The sequence below is a fragment of the Bombus bifarius genome, unplaced genomic scaffold, assembly GCF_011952205.1.
Source record: "Bombus bifarius isolate JDL3187 unplaced genomic scaffold, Bbif_JDL3187 scf7180000010163_frag, whole genome shotgun sequence".
Taxonomy (NCBI): Eukaryota; Metazoa; Arthropoda; class Insecta; order Hymenoptera; family Apidae; genus Bombus; species Bombus bifarius.
In genome coordinates this window covers 5,590-17,915 of record NW_022885545.1, presented here as the reverse complement: position 1 = coordinate 17,915, position 12,326 = coordinate 5,590, and the positions used below count along the sequence as shown (strand labels likewise).

Genomic DNA, 12,326 nt, shown 5'->3' with positions numbered 1-12,326 from the left:
CCAACCTAACCCCAACCTTTTTTTTTTTTTTTTTTTTACGTGGAGAAATCCTCATGGACACCCGCGAGCGGGTAGTGTCGGACTCTTACCGACTAAAACTCCACGGTGGCCTGTCCTGACGCCTGAGTCGAGATGCACCCGGGATCTCTCCCGAATTACTACCGGTTACCCCCGGGCGTCTATCTCTCCTTTCGTCGAAGGGAGGCGTCCTGTTCTTCTTCTTGGACCGCTAGGGGGGGACCACGCCCCCTAGCGCCTCGCTCCTGCTGCTTCGTCCTGGGACCCCGTCCCCTGAAGCCCCTTCCTGGTTTCCACGCGCTGCTACGGCGGGCGTGGTGGCGCCGGTGGTGGCGTCGCGCCCCCGTGGCGCGCGGTATTCCTAGGGCGCTGCGATGTCCTGGACGGGTCGCGAGCTCGTTCCCTTATCCTTTCCGCCCGCTCCTTCGCCAGCATCACCTGCTCGCAGTAGGTGCGGACAGCGGCGTACTCCTGGCGCCCTCTGAGCATGGCCGCGACGACCGCTTCTGGGGCTAAGCTCTCGCCGATTTCGAGCCGTAGGACGCGTCGTGGTTCCGCCCACGCCGGACAAAACTCCAGCGTGTGCTGCGCCGTGTCCTCCTCTTCCTCGCAGTGGTGGCAGACGGACGTCGCCTCTCGCCGAATCCTTAGCAGGTACTCGCCGAATACTCCGTGGCCGGTGAGCAGCTGCGTCATCCTGAAGGTCAGCGGTGCTCCGCCTCGATCCCTCCACGTCTCCCAGTGGGGAAGCACGGCGCGAACGGCCCGGTGCGGCCGCACGGCGTCCTCCTGGATCAGCTGCGAGCGCCATCGTTCCCAGACCTCCTTCTTCGCCTCCTCCCGGATGTTCGAGGCCGGCTGGCCAGAGGTGGATGGCGTCGGGTTCCTCCTTTGGTGTGCGTATACGCGTTCGAGCGCCAGGGCTTGCAGCTCGAACGGCGGGGACGCCGCTAGCACGGTCGCCGACGCGTACGATGTCGTCCTGTAGCCTCTCGCGATGCGGATAGCGGTCGTCCTCTGCAGCCTCCGCAGCAAGGTCAGGCTGCGGCGACTGGTCGCCAGGCTGCTGGCCCAGACGGGTGCCCCGTAGAGAACTCGGGACCGGACTACTCCCTCGTAGAGTCGGCGTACTCTCGATCCTGCTCCGCCGATGTTCGGTAGGAGGCCGCACAGGGCGTTGGCCGCGGCCGTCGCCTTCGGGACCAGTTGCTCGAAGTGCGGTCCGAAGGTCCATCCGCTGTCGATCGTGAGACCCAGGTACCTCATCTGGCGTCTCACCGGGATCTCTTCTCCGCCGATGTTCACCGTCGATCCTGTGGGAGGCGTTCCTCTTCGTCGCTGGTCGAAGAACCACAGCGCCTCGGACTTGGCCGGCGACACCGTCAGGCCGAGCCTCCGAATGGCGCCCATCGCGCACGCCACGGCGTCTTCCGTGCGGTTCGCCGTGTCCTGCCACCATCGTCCCCCGGCCAGGACCAGGGTGTCGTCGGCGTAGCACACCATTCCAGCCCCGGGGGGCATCGGACATCGGAGGACCGAGTCGTAGGCCGTGATCCAGAGTATCGGACCCAACACCGACCCCTGCGGAACGCCGCGCTCGATCCGTCTTCTTTCTTCCCCGTCCCTTCCGGCGTAGACGATGTATCTGTCGGAAAGGTACGCGCGGACGATCCCCACCAGGTACGCCGGGACGTCAAAGTGTCGCAGGGCCTCCACGATCCTAGCCCAGGGGATGGAATTGAAGGCGTTGGTGACGTCGAGCGACACCGCCACCGCTACCCCTTCTCGGGCGACCTTGTCCTCGGCCATGGTCCTCAGCCTCTTCACCGCGTCCACGGTCGAGCGGCCGCGGCGGAATCCGTACTGGCTGTCGTGCCATCCGGGCGTCCTCCGGGTCACGTGAGCCTCCAGCCGGGCGGCGACGATCCTCTCCAGCATCTTGCCCACCTCGTCCAGCAGGCATATCGGCCGGTACGCGGACGGCGAGTCCGGCGGGCGGCCCTCCTTCCGTAACAGCACCAGCCTGGCCGTCCGCCAGGTCCGGGGGTAGGCGCCCTCCTCCAGGCATCTGTCGAACAGGTGTCGCAGGCGTGGAGCCATGGTGACGATCGACTCCGCCCACGCTCGGCCCGGTATTCCGTCGGGGCCTGGCGCCACGTCGCGGGACGCCGTCCTCCTGGCTGCTTCGAAGAGTTCCTCGTCGCTGACTCGCAGCTCCTCGCTCCATCCCGTCGCGGTCGTCGTCGCTGCCTCCTCGTCGTCGTCGTCGGCGGAGGGGGAGGATGGCGCCGGTCGGCTCGCGTCCCTGTCTTCCGGCGGGAACAGCGTCCCGATGACGTTGTCCAACAGCGTCGGGTCCATGTCCGAGGTCAGCGGGGGCGCCGAAGGTCGTAGCTTCTTGGTGACCACTTTGTACGGCCGTCCCCACGGGTCGGATTCCACTTCCTCGATCAGCTCCGTCCAGCACCGAGATTTCGCGGTCTTGATCTCCCGCTGAAGAGTCCGTCTCGCCTCTCTGTACTCCTCGTAGAAGCGGGAAATCTCCTCCTCGTCGCGCGTCAGTCTGCGACGACGGGCCCTTAGAAATCTTCTGCGGGCACGCACGCAGTTCTCTCGCATCTCAGCGATCTCCGGGGTCCACCAGTACGTTCCCTGGTCTCGTCCACCCCCCGGGACGGAGCGCGGCATCGAGGCGTCGCACGCCGCGGTCATGTATCTTCGGAGCTCCGCCGCCTCCTCGTCGATGCTTCCTCGCTCGGTCGTCCGTCGGGCGTCCCAGCTCCAGGCGGACACGGTCGTGGCCGCCCGCAGCATCTCCTTGTCCATCTCCTTCAGGCGCCATCGCGGCGGCGGCGGCGGGCGGCGACGGTTCTCTCCCGGTCGTCGTCGTATCGTCCCGGCGTCGTCCTCGGTCCCCAGGGTCACCTCCATCAGTACGTAGAGGTGGTCGGACAGCGTTTCCACCCCCTCGGCCACTCTCCAGTCGCGGATTCGCCTGAGCAACTCCGGGGTAGCCCACGTGATGTCCACCACGGAGGATCCTCTCCACGCCACGCAGGTGCTCGCCGAGCCCCTGTTCGCCAGCAGGAGCCCCAGACTCGCTGCCCAGTCGGTGAGCATCCTTCCACGGGAGTTGGTCCTTGGGTTTCCCCATTGCGTCGAGTGGGCGTTGAAGTCCCCCAGCACGAGCACCTGGCGGGGGAGGCATCTTCCGATGCACTCGCCGACTCGGTCCAGGAAGTCCCCGTACGCGGCCAGGTCGATGTTCGGAGAGACGTACACCGCCACCACCGCCGCTCCCAGCCACTCGACCGCGACGAAGCCGCTGCCACGGTCCAGTAAGAAGCACGAGGCCGACGTCCACGTTATCCCGGCGGATCCGTCCAGGTCCCCGATCCAGTTGGGCGAGTCGGGTATACGATGCGGTTCCGCCACCGCCGCTAGGGCCACCTCGTTCTCCCGGATGGTCTGGAAGAGCAGGTCTTGCGCTCTTCTCGACCTACCGAGATTGCATTGCAGCAGGCGCTTGAACTATGCCGTCACCTCCATGGCCTCCTCCCGGCCATCCGCCGCTGCTGCTGATTCGGCGGCGCTTCCTGGTGTCCCTGCCGCGGCGACTGCTGCTGCTGCTACCGCTGCTGGTTGGCGGATGGGTCTCCTCCTCTTGACCTTAGGGGGGTTGCATGCATCTCCACCCATCCTGTGATTCGCGGGTGCCCCGAGCGACTCGCAAAGCGGACATTTGGGAGCGGAGGCGGGACAGCCTCTGGCGCGGTGTCCGCTCCCGCCGCACCTGTAGCACAGGTGTCCACGGTCTTCGCCGGAAACGCAAGTGGCGCGCACGTGCCCCAGCTCCAGGCACCTGAAGCACTGCAACGGGCGCTTCGGCACGGCCCTTATCCTCGCCGTTGACCAGCCCAGGGCTATCTTCTCCGCCTGGGCCAGCTTGCGGGCTGCTGCCGCCGGGCACTTGATCCATGCAGACCCGAGGCCGCCTCTGGTGGCGCCGATCTCGCCCACCTGCACCTCTGCGCTGCCGCATCCCGCCGCCAAGGCCAGTGCTCTTCGCAGCTCCTCCTTCTTGACCGAGATGTCTATCCCGGTCACGCGTAACTCCGCCATCCTAGTAGGTGTGGCGATTCTCACCGCCGTCGGGTCCAGGGTCTCGGCCAGCCGCGACGCCAGTAGCGTCGCCTTTCCCCTGTCCTTGTCACCGGGGACTTGAATTATAATGGCGCCCGTCATCGCCTTCTTCATCTCCAGGCGCTCCGTGCCAAGCTCCGATAGTGGAATCCTCGTCCTCGCCGCTTCCAGGACGTCGGCGTACGACATCCTCGCTCCCTCGTTCAACGTCAGGGTCACCGCGGATGTTCGCGGTGCGCGAGGGGGCGTGACCACCTTAGGTGTCCGCGGTGGTCCTCTGCATTGCGGGGGCGTTCGCCTTCGGTGCGCCCGTCGTGCCGCCGGGCTGGGGTTGCTGCTGCCGCGGTACCCGCGTCGGTGGTGGCGCGGTCGATCCTTTCCTCGCCGCCTCTGCTCCGGTGGCGGCGGCGACGGCTGCCTTCTTCCCGTTCGCCGTCTTCTTGTTTCTCCTCCGCTTCTTTTTCGTCTCCACCAGCTCCCATCCGCCGTCCTCCCGGTCCCTTCGGGTCGGCGTCGGCTGGGCCGCGGGAGGGTCGGCGGGGCGGTCCCCGCTGGGTCGTCCTACGGGGGTGCGTTGCCGTCGTGCATCCCCGAATCGTTCCTCGATTGTCCTGAGAATGGAGGGACCCAGTTCTCGGACCGCTCTTTCCAGGGCGTCCAGCCGCGTCCTGTCGTTTCCGCCTTCCCACGGCGGGCGGACGTATTCGGGCGCCGCGTCGGCGCATCGTGGGCACTCGTTGACGCGGGCAGCCAGTCTCCTCAGTTCCTGGCGGAGGGCCGCGTTCTCCCCCTCCAGCATGGACAGCCTCGCGTCCACGTCGTCGCCGGCGCCTCGCGCTGGCCTCGCCCTCCTTGAAGATTCCTCGTTCCACGCGGCGGTGATATAGCTCGCCGCGTTTTTAAGGGATCTGATGTAGGTCCCCTTCAAGTTCGACGACGTCGTCGCGACGTGCATTATCTCCGACACGTGCATCGTCAAGCCCGCGCTGATTTCCGCCGGGGAGCTCGTCTTCATCTGCACCTCCAACTCCTCCGACACCTCCGGTGTCGTCGTGGCTCCTGTTCTCTTCCTCTTGCCCCTGGACGCCATCGAAGCCAGCGACGAACGCGAGGCGAACGAGGCGACCGACTCCTCGTCGTCGGACCTCGCCCGCCCCCGCGATCCCCCCGCCACCGGTGACGTACCGTCGTCCATCGTGGCCGGCGCGAGAAAAACGTACTCGGACCTGTTCGCGGATCTCAGCGAACGTCTCGTCGCCTTCCTCGGAGGCTCCTCCGCGGTCTCCGTCCTGTCATCCTCTGGATGTCCTCCCGTGGTTATCCTCCTCCTCTCTCCTGCTGTTCCGTCGCCAGTCGTAGTAACGCGTCCGGGGGCCTGACGGTCCACCCCCGAACGGCCGTGGTCGCGAGATATCGACGCAGCGGGGCCCACTTTACTACCCACGACTGCGCCGGTACTGGGGTATCCCTCCCCTGCACCGTAAACGTTGTCATTTATTTTCTCCATGTCCATATTTCTTTGTTTGTTTGTTTGTTCTTTTGTCTTCGCCAATGTAATCGACAAAATCTCCGTCCTGGAGCCACTCGCTCTTTCGCGCGCTGCCCCTGTCGAATGCGGACCAGGGCGACAGGTGTGCCGCGCGAGATGGTAAGGTAAGTGGTCTGTTCCACCGCGGGTAACTACTTCCACCGTGGGTAACTCGTTCCACCTTCGGTAACTAGTTCCGACGTCGGTAACTTGTTCCGCCGTCGGTAACGTAGTTCTCGCAACTACCGCACTAGCACTACACTGTAGTTCACTGGCCTCCCGCGAGACGCCGTCACGCGTCCGCGTCGCGCGTCACTACGCTGGCCGCCAAGATGGCCGCCAAGATGGCTGCCTCTTCCCTCGTGGCAACACCGACACTTTTAACTCTAATAACAGTTTTAATTCATCGATTTCCACCAAACTTTTTGCACACGCCTATTCCTCACCACTAGCACTTCACTTTCACCCTAATCCTTCCACTGCACTCTTCGATTTTTCCACATATTTCGGTCACGGAATACGGAGCGACGCGCACGTGTCCGTCCTACTTGCCGCCATATTGGAACTCCAACCCCAACCTAACCTAACCCCAACCTAACCCCAACCTAACCCCAACCTAACCCCAACCTAACCCCAACCTAACCCCAACCTAACCCCAACCTAACCTAACCCAACCTAACCTAACCCAACCTAACCCCAACCTAACCCCAACCTAACCCAACCTTTTTTTTTTTTTTTTTTTACGTGGAGAAATCCTCATGGACACCCGCTAGCGGGTAGTGTCGGACTCTTACCGACTAAAACTCCACGGTGGCCTGTCCTGACGCCTGAGTCGAGATGCACCCGGGATCTCTCCCGAATTACTACCGGTTACCCCCGGGCGTCTATCTCTCCTTTCGTCGAAGGGAGGCGTCCTGCTCTTCTTGGACCGCTAGGGGGGGACCACGCCCCCTAGCGCCTCGCTCCTGCTGCTCCGTCTTGGGACCCCGTCCCCTGAAGCCCCTTCCTGGTTTCCACGCGCTGCTACGGCGGGCGTGGCGGCGCCGGTGGTGGCGTCGCGCCCCTGTGGCGCGCGGTATTCCTAGGGCGCTGCGATGTCCTGGACGGGTCGCGAGCTCGTTCCCTTATCCTTTCCGCCCGCTCCTTCGCCAGCATCACATGCTCGCAGTAGGTGCGGACAGCGGCGTACTCCTGGCGCCCTCTTAGCATAGCCGCGACGACCGCTTCTGGGGCTAAGCTCTCGCCGATTTCGAGCCGTAGGACTCGTCGTGGTTCCGCCCACGCCGGACAGAACTCCAGCGTGTGCTGCGCCGTGTCCTCCTCTTCCTCGCAGTGGTGGCAGACGGACGTCGCCTCTCGCCGAATCCTTAGCAGGTACTCGCCGAATACTCCGTGGCCGGTGAGCACCTGCGTCATCCTGAAGGTCAGCGGTGCTCCGCCTCGATCCCTCCACGTCTCCCAGTTGGGAAGCACGGCGCGAACGGCCCGGTGCGGCCGCACGGCGTCCTCCCGGATCAGCTGCGAGCGCCATCGTTCCCAGACCTCCTTCTTCGCCTCCTCCCGGATGTTCGAGGCCGGCTGGCCAGAGGTGGATGGCGTCGGGTTCCTCCTTTGGTGTTCGTATACGCGTTCGAGCGCCAGGGCTTGCAGCTCGAACGGCGGGGACGCCGCTAGCACGGTCGCCGACGCGTACGATGTCGTCCTGTAGCCTCTCGCGATGCGGATAGCGGTCGTCCTCTGCAGCCTCCGCAGCAAGGTCAGGCTGCGGCGACTGGTCGCCAGGCTTCTGGCCCAGACGGGTGCCCCGGAGAGAACTCGGGACCGGACTACTCCCTCGTAGAGTCGGCGTACTCTCGATCCTGCTCCGCCGATGTTCGGTAGGAGGCCGCACAGGGCGTTGGCCGCGGCCGTCGCCTTCGGGACCAGTTGCTCGAAGTGCGGTCCGAAGGTCCATCCGCTGTCGATCGTGAGGCCCAGGTACCTCATCTGGCGTCTCACCGGGACCTCTTCTCCGCCGATGTTCACCGTCGATCCTGTGGGAGGCGTTCCTCTTCGTCGCTGGTCGAAGAACCACAGCGCCTCGGACTTGGCCGGCGACACCGTCAGGCCGAGCCTCCGAATGGCGCCCATCGCGCACGCCACGGCGTCCTCCGTGCGGTTCGCCGTGTCCTGCCACCATCGTCCCCCGGCCAGGACCAGGGTGTCGTCGGCGTAGCACACCATTCCAGCCCCGGGGGGCATCGGACATCGGAGGACCGAGTCGTAGGCCGTGATCCAGAGTATCGGACCCAACACCGACCCCTGCGGAACGCCGCGCTCGATCCGTCTTCTTTCTTCCCCGTCCCTTCCGGCGTAGACGATGTATCTGTCGGAAAGGTACGCGCGGACGATCCCCACCAGGTACGCCGGGACGTCAAAGTGTCGCAGGGCCTCCACGATCCTGGCCCAGGGGATGGAATTGAAGGCGTTGGTGACGTCGAGCGACACCGCCACCGCTACCCCTTCTCGGGAGACCTTGTCCTCGGCCATGGTCCTCAGCCTCTTCACCGCGTCCACGGTCGAGCGGCCGCGGCGGAATCCGTACTGGCTGTCGTGCCATCCGGGCGTCCTCCGGGTGATGTGAGCCTCCAGCCGGGCGGCGACGATCCTCTCCAGCATCTTGCCCACCTCGTCCAGCAGGCATATCGGCCGGTACGCGGACGGCGAGTCCGGCGGGCGGCCCTCCTTCCGTAACAGCACCAGCCTGGCCGTCCGCCATGTCCGGGGGTAGGCGCCCTCCTCCAGGCATCTGTCGAACAGGTGTCGCAGGCGTGGAGCCATCGTGACGATCGACTCCGCCCACGCTCGGCCCGGTATTCCGTCGGGTCCTGGCGCCACGTCGCGGGACGCCGTCCTCCTGGCTGCTTCGAAGAGTTCCTCGTCGCTGACTCGCAGCTCCTCGCTCCATCCCGTCGCGGTCGTCGTCGCCGCCTCCTCGTCGTCGTCGGCGGCGGAGGGGGAGGATGGCGCCGGTCGGCTCGCGTCCCTGTCTTCCGGCGGGAACAGCGTCCCGATGACGTTGTCCAACAGCGTCGGGTCCATGTCCGAGGTCAGCGGGGGCGCCGAAGGTCGTAGCTTCTTGGTGACCACTTTGTACGGCCGTCCCCACGGGTCGGATTCCACCTCCTCGATCAGCTCCGCCCAGCACCGAGATTTCGCGGTCTTGATCTCCCGCTGAAGAGTCCGTCTCGCCTCTCTGTACTCCTCGTAGAAGCGGGAAATCTCCTCCTCGTCGCGCGTCAGTCTGCGACGACGGGCCCTTAGAAATCTTCTGCGGGCACGCACGCAGTTCTCTCGCATCTCGGCGATCTCCGGGGTCCACCAGTACGTTCCCTGGTCTCGTCCACCCCCCGGGACGGAGCGCGGCATCGAGGCGTCGCACGCCGCGGTCATGTATCTTCGGAGCTCCTCCGCCTCCTCGTCGATACTTCCTCGCTCGGTCGTCCGTCGGGCGTCCCAGCTCCAGGCGGACACGGTCGTGGCCGCCCGCAGCATCTCCTTGTCCATCTCCTTCAGGCGCCATCGCGGCGGCGGCGGACGGCGACTGTTCTCTCCCGGTCGTCGTCGTCTCCTCCCGGCATCGTCGTCCTCGGTCACCTCCATCAGTACGTAGAGGTGGTCGGACAGCGTTTCCACCCCCTCGGCCACTCTCCAGTCGCGGATTCGCCTGAGCAACTCCGGGGTAGCCCACGTGATGTCCACCACGGAGGATCCTCTCCACGCCACGCAGGTGCTCGCCGAGCCCCTGTTCGCCAGCAGGAGCCCCAGACTCGCTGCCCAGTCGGTGAGCATCCTTCCACGGGAGTTGGTCCTTGGGTTTCCCCATTGCGTCGAGTGGGCGTTGAAGTCCCCCAGCACGAGCACCTGGCGGGGGAGGCATCCTCGGATGCACTCGCCGACTCGGTCCAGGAAGTCCCCGTACGCGGCCAGGTCGATGTTCGGAGAGACGTACACCGCCACCACCGCCGCTCCTAGCCACTCGACCGCGACGAAGCCGTTGCCACGGTCCAGCGAGACGCACGAGGCCGACGTCCACGTTATCCCCGCGGATCCGTCCAGGTCCCCGATCCAGTTGGGCAAGTCGGGTATACGGTGCGGTTCGGCCACCGCCGCTAGGGCCACCTCGTTCTCCCGGATGGTCTGGACGAGCAGATCTTGCGCTCGTCTCGACCTACCGAGGTTGCATTGCAGCAGGCGCTTGAACTATGCCGTCACCTCCATGGCCTCCTCCCGGCCATCCGCCGCTGCTGCTGATTCGGCGGCGCTTCCTGGTGTCCCTGCCGCGGCGACTGCTGCTGCTGCTACCGCTGCTGGTTGGCGGATGGGTCTCCTCCTCTTGACCTTCGGGGGGTTGCATGCATCTCCACCCATCCTGTGATTCGCGGGTGCCCCGAGCGACTCGCAAAGCGGACATTTGGGAGCGGAGGCGGGACAGCCTCTGGCGCGGTGTCCGCTCCCGCCGCACCTGTAGCACAGGTGTCCACGGTCTTCGCCGGAAACGCAAGTGGCGCGCACGTGCCCCAGCTCCAGGCACCTGAAGCACTGCAACGGGCGCTTCGGCACGGCCCTTATCCTCGCCGTTGACCAGCCCAGGGCTATCTTCTCCGCCTGGGCCAGCTTGCGGGCTGCTGCCGCCGGGCACTTGATCCATGCAGACCCGAGGCCGCCTCTGGTGGCGCCGATCTCGCCCACCTGCACCTCTGCGCTGCCGCATCCCGCCGCCAAGGCCAGTGCTCTTCGCAGCTCCTCCTTCTTGACCGAGATGTCTATCCCGGTCACGCGTAACTCCGCCATCCTGGTCGGTGTGGCGATTCTCACCGCCGTCGGGTCCAGGGTCTCGGCCAGCCGCGACGCCAGTAGCGTCGCCTTTCCCCTGTCCTTGTCACCGGGGACTTGAATTATAATGGCGCCCGTCATCGCCTTCTTCATCTCCAGGCGCTCCGTGCCAAGCTCCGATAGTGGGATCCTCGTCCTCGCCGCTTCCAGGACGTCGGCGTACGACATCCTCGCTCCCTCGTTCAACGTCAGGGTCACCGCGGATGTTCGCGGTGCGCGAGGGGGCGTGACCACCTTGGGTGTCCGCGGTGGTCCTCTCTGCGTCGCGGGGGCGCTCGCCTTCGGTGCGCCCGTCGTGCCGCCGGGCTGGGGTTGCTGCTGCCGCGGTACCCGCGTCGGTGGTGGCGCGGTCGATCCTTTCCTCGCCGCCTCTGCTCCGGTGGCGGCGGCGACGGCTGCCTTCTTCCCGTTCGCCGTCTTCTTGTTTCTCCTCCGCTTCTTTTTCGTCTCCACCAGCTCCCATCCGCCGTCCTCCCGTTCCCTTCGGGTCGGCGTCGGCTGGGCCGCGGGAGGGTCGACGGGGCGGTCCCCGCTGGGTCGTCCTTCGGGGGTGCGTTGCCGTCGTGCATCCCCGAATCGTTCCTCGATTGTCCTGAGAATAGAGGGTCCCAGTTCTCGGACCGCTCTTTCCAGGGCGTCCAGCCGCGTCCTGTCGTTTCCGCCTTCCCACGGCGGGCGGACGTATTCGGGCGCCGCGTCGGCGCATCGTGGGCACTCGTTGACGCGGGCAGCCAGTCTCCTCAGTTCCTGGCGGAGGGCCGCGTTCTCCCCCTCCAGCATGGACAGCCTCGCGTCCACGTCGTCGCCGGCGCCTCGCGCTGGCCTCGCCCTCCTTGAAGATTCCTCGTTCCACGCGGCGGTGATATAGCTCGCCGCGTTTTTAAGGGATCTGATGTAGGTCCCCTTCAAGTTCGACGACGTCGTCGCGACGTGCATTATCTCCGACACGTGCATCGTCAAGCCCGCGCTGATTTCCGCCGGGGAGCTCGTCTTCATCTGCACCTCCAACTCCTCCGACACCTCCGGTGTCGTCGTGGCTCCTGTTCTCTTCCTCTTGCCCCTGGACGCCATCGAAGCCAGCGACGAACGCGAGGCGAACGAGGCGACCGACTCCTCGTCGTCGGACCTCGCCCGCCCCCGCGATCCCCCCGCCACCGGTGACGTACCGTCGTCCATCGTGGCCGGCGCGAGAAAAACGTACTCGGACCTGTTCGCGGCTCTCAGCGAACGTCTCGTCGCCTTCCTCGGAGGCTCCTCCGCGGTCTCCGTCCTGTCGTCCTCTGGATGTCCTCCCGTGGTTATCCTCCTCCTCTCTCCTGCTGTTCCGTCGCCAGTCGTAGTAACGCGTCCGGGGGCCTGACGGTCCACCCCCGAACGGCCGTGGTCGCGAGATATCGACGCAGCGGGGCCCACTTTACTACCCACGACTGCGCCGGTACTGGGGTATCCCTCCCCTGCACCGTAAACGTTGTCATTTATTTTCTCCATGTCCATATTTCTTTGTTTGTTTGTTTGTTCTTTTGTCTTCGCCAATGTAATCGACAAAATCTCCGTCCTGGAGCCACTCGCTCTTTCGCGCGCTGCCCCTGTCGAATGCGGACCAGGGCGACAGGTGTGCCGCGCGAGATGGTAAGGTAAGTGGTCTGTTCCACCGCGGGTAACTACTTCCACCGTGGGTAACTCGTTCCACCTTCGGTAACTAGTTCCGACGTCGGTAACTTGTTCCGCCGTCGGTAACGTAGTTCTCGCAACTACCGCACTA

At 65.3% G+C, this 12,326-nt stretch overlaps 1 protein-coding gene across 1 annotated transcript; it reads right to left on the bottom strand.

The window, feature by feature from the left end:
* Positions 1-6,712: 6,712 nt before the first annotated feature.
* Positions 6,713-12,058, bottom strand: LOC117216110. Its single transcript, XM_033462639.1, has 2 exons — positions 9,944-12,058; positions 6,713-9,868 (listed from the first exon to the last, which is right to left on the bottom strand). Exons 1-2 carry the CDS (start codon positions 12,056-12,058, stop codon positions 6,713-6,715), a joined length of 5,271 nt encoding a protein of 1,756 aa, XP_033318530.1.
* Positions 12,059-12,326: the final 268 nt, after the last annotated feature.

Coding starts and splice junctions, on each gene's coding strand:
- LOC117216110 (XM_033462639.1), bottom strand. CDS start 12,058: ATGGACATGGAGAAAATAAATGACAACGTTTACGGTGCAGGGGAGGGA. Junction 9,869..9,943: donor GCCGGGAGGAGGCCATGGAG/GTGACGGCATAG, acceptor CTGCTCGTCCAG/ACCATCCGGGAGAACGAGGT.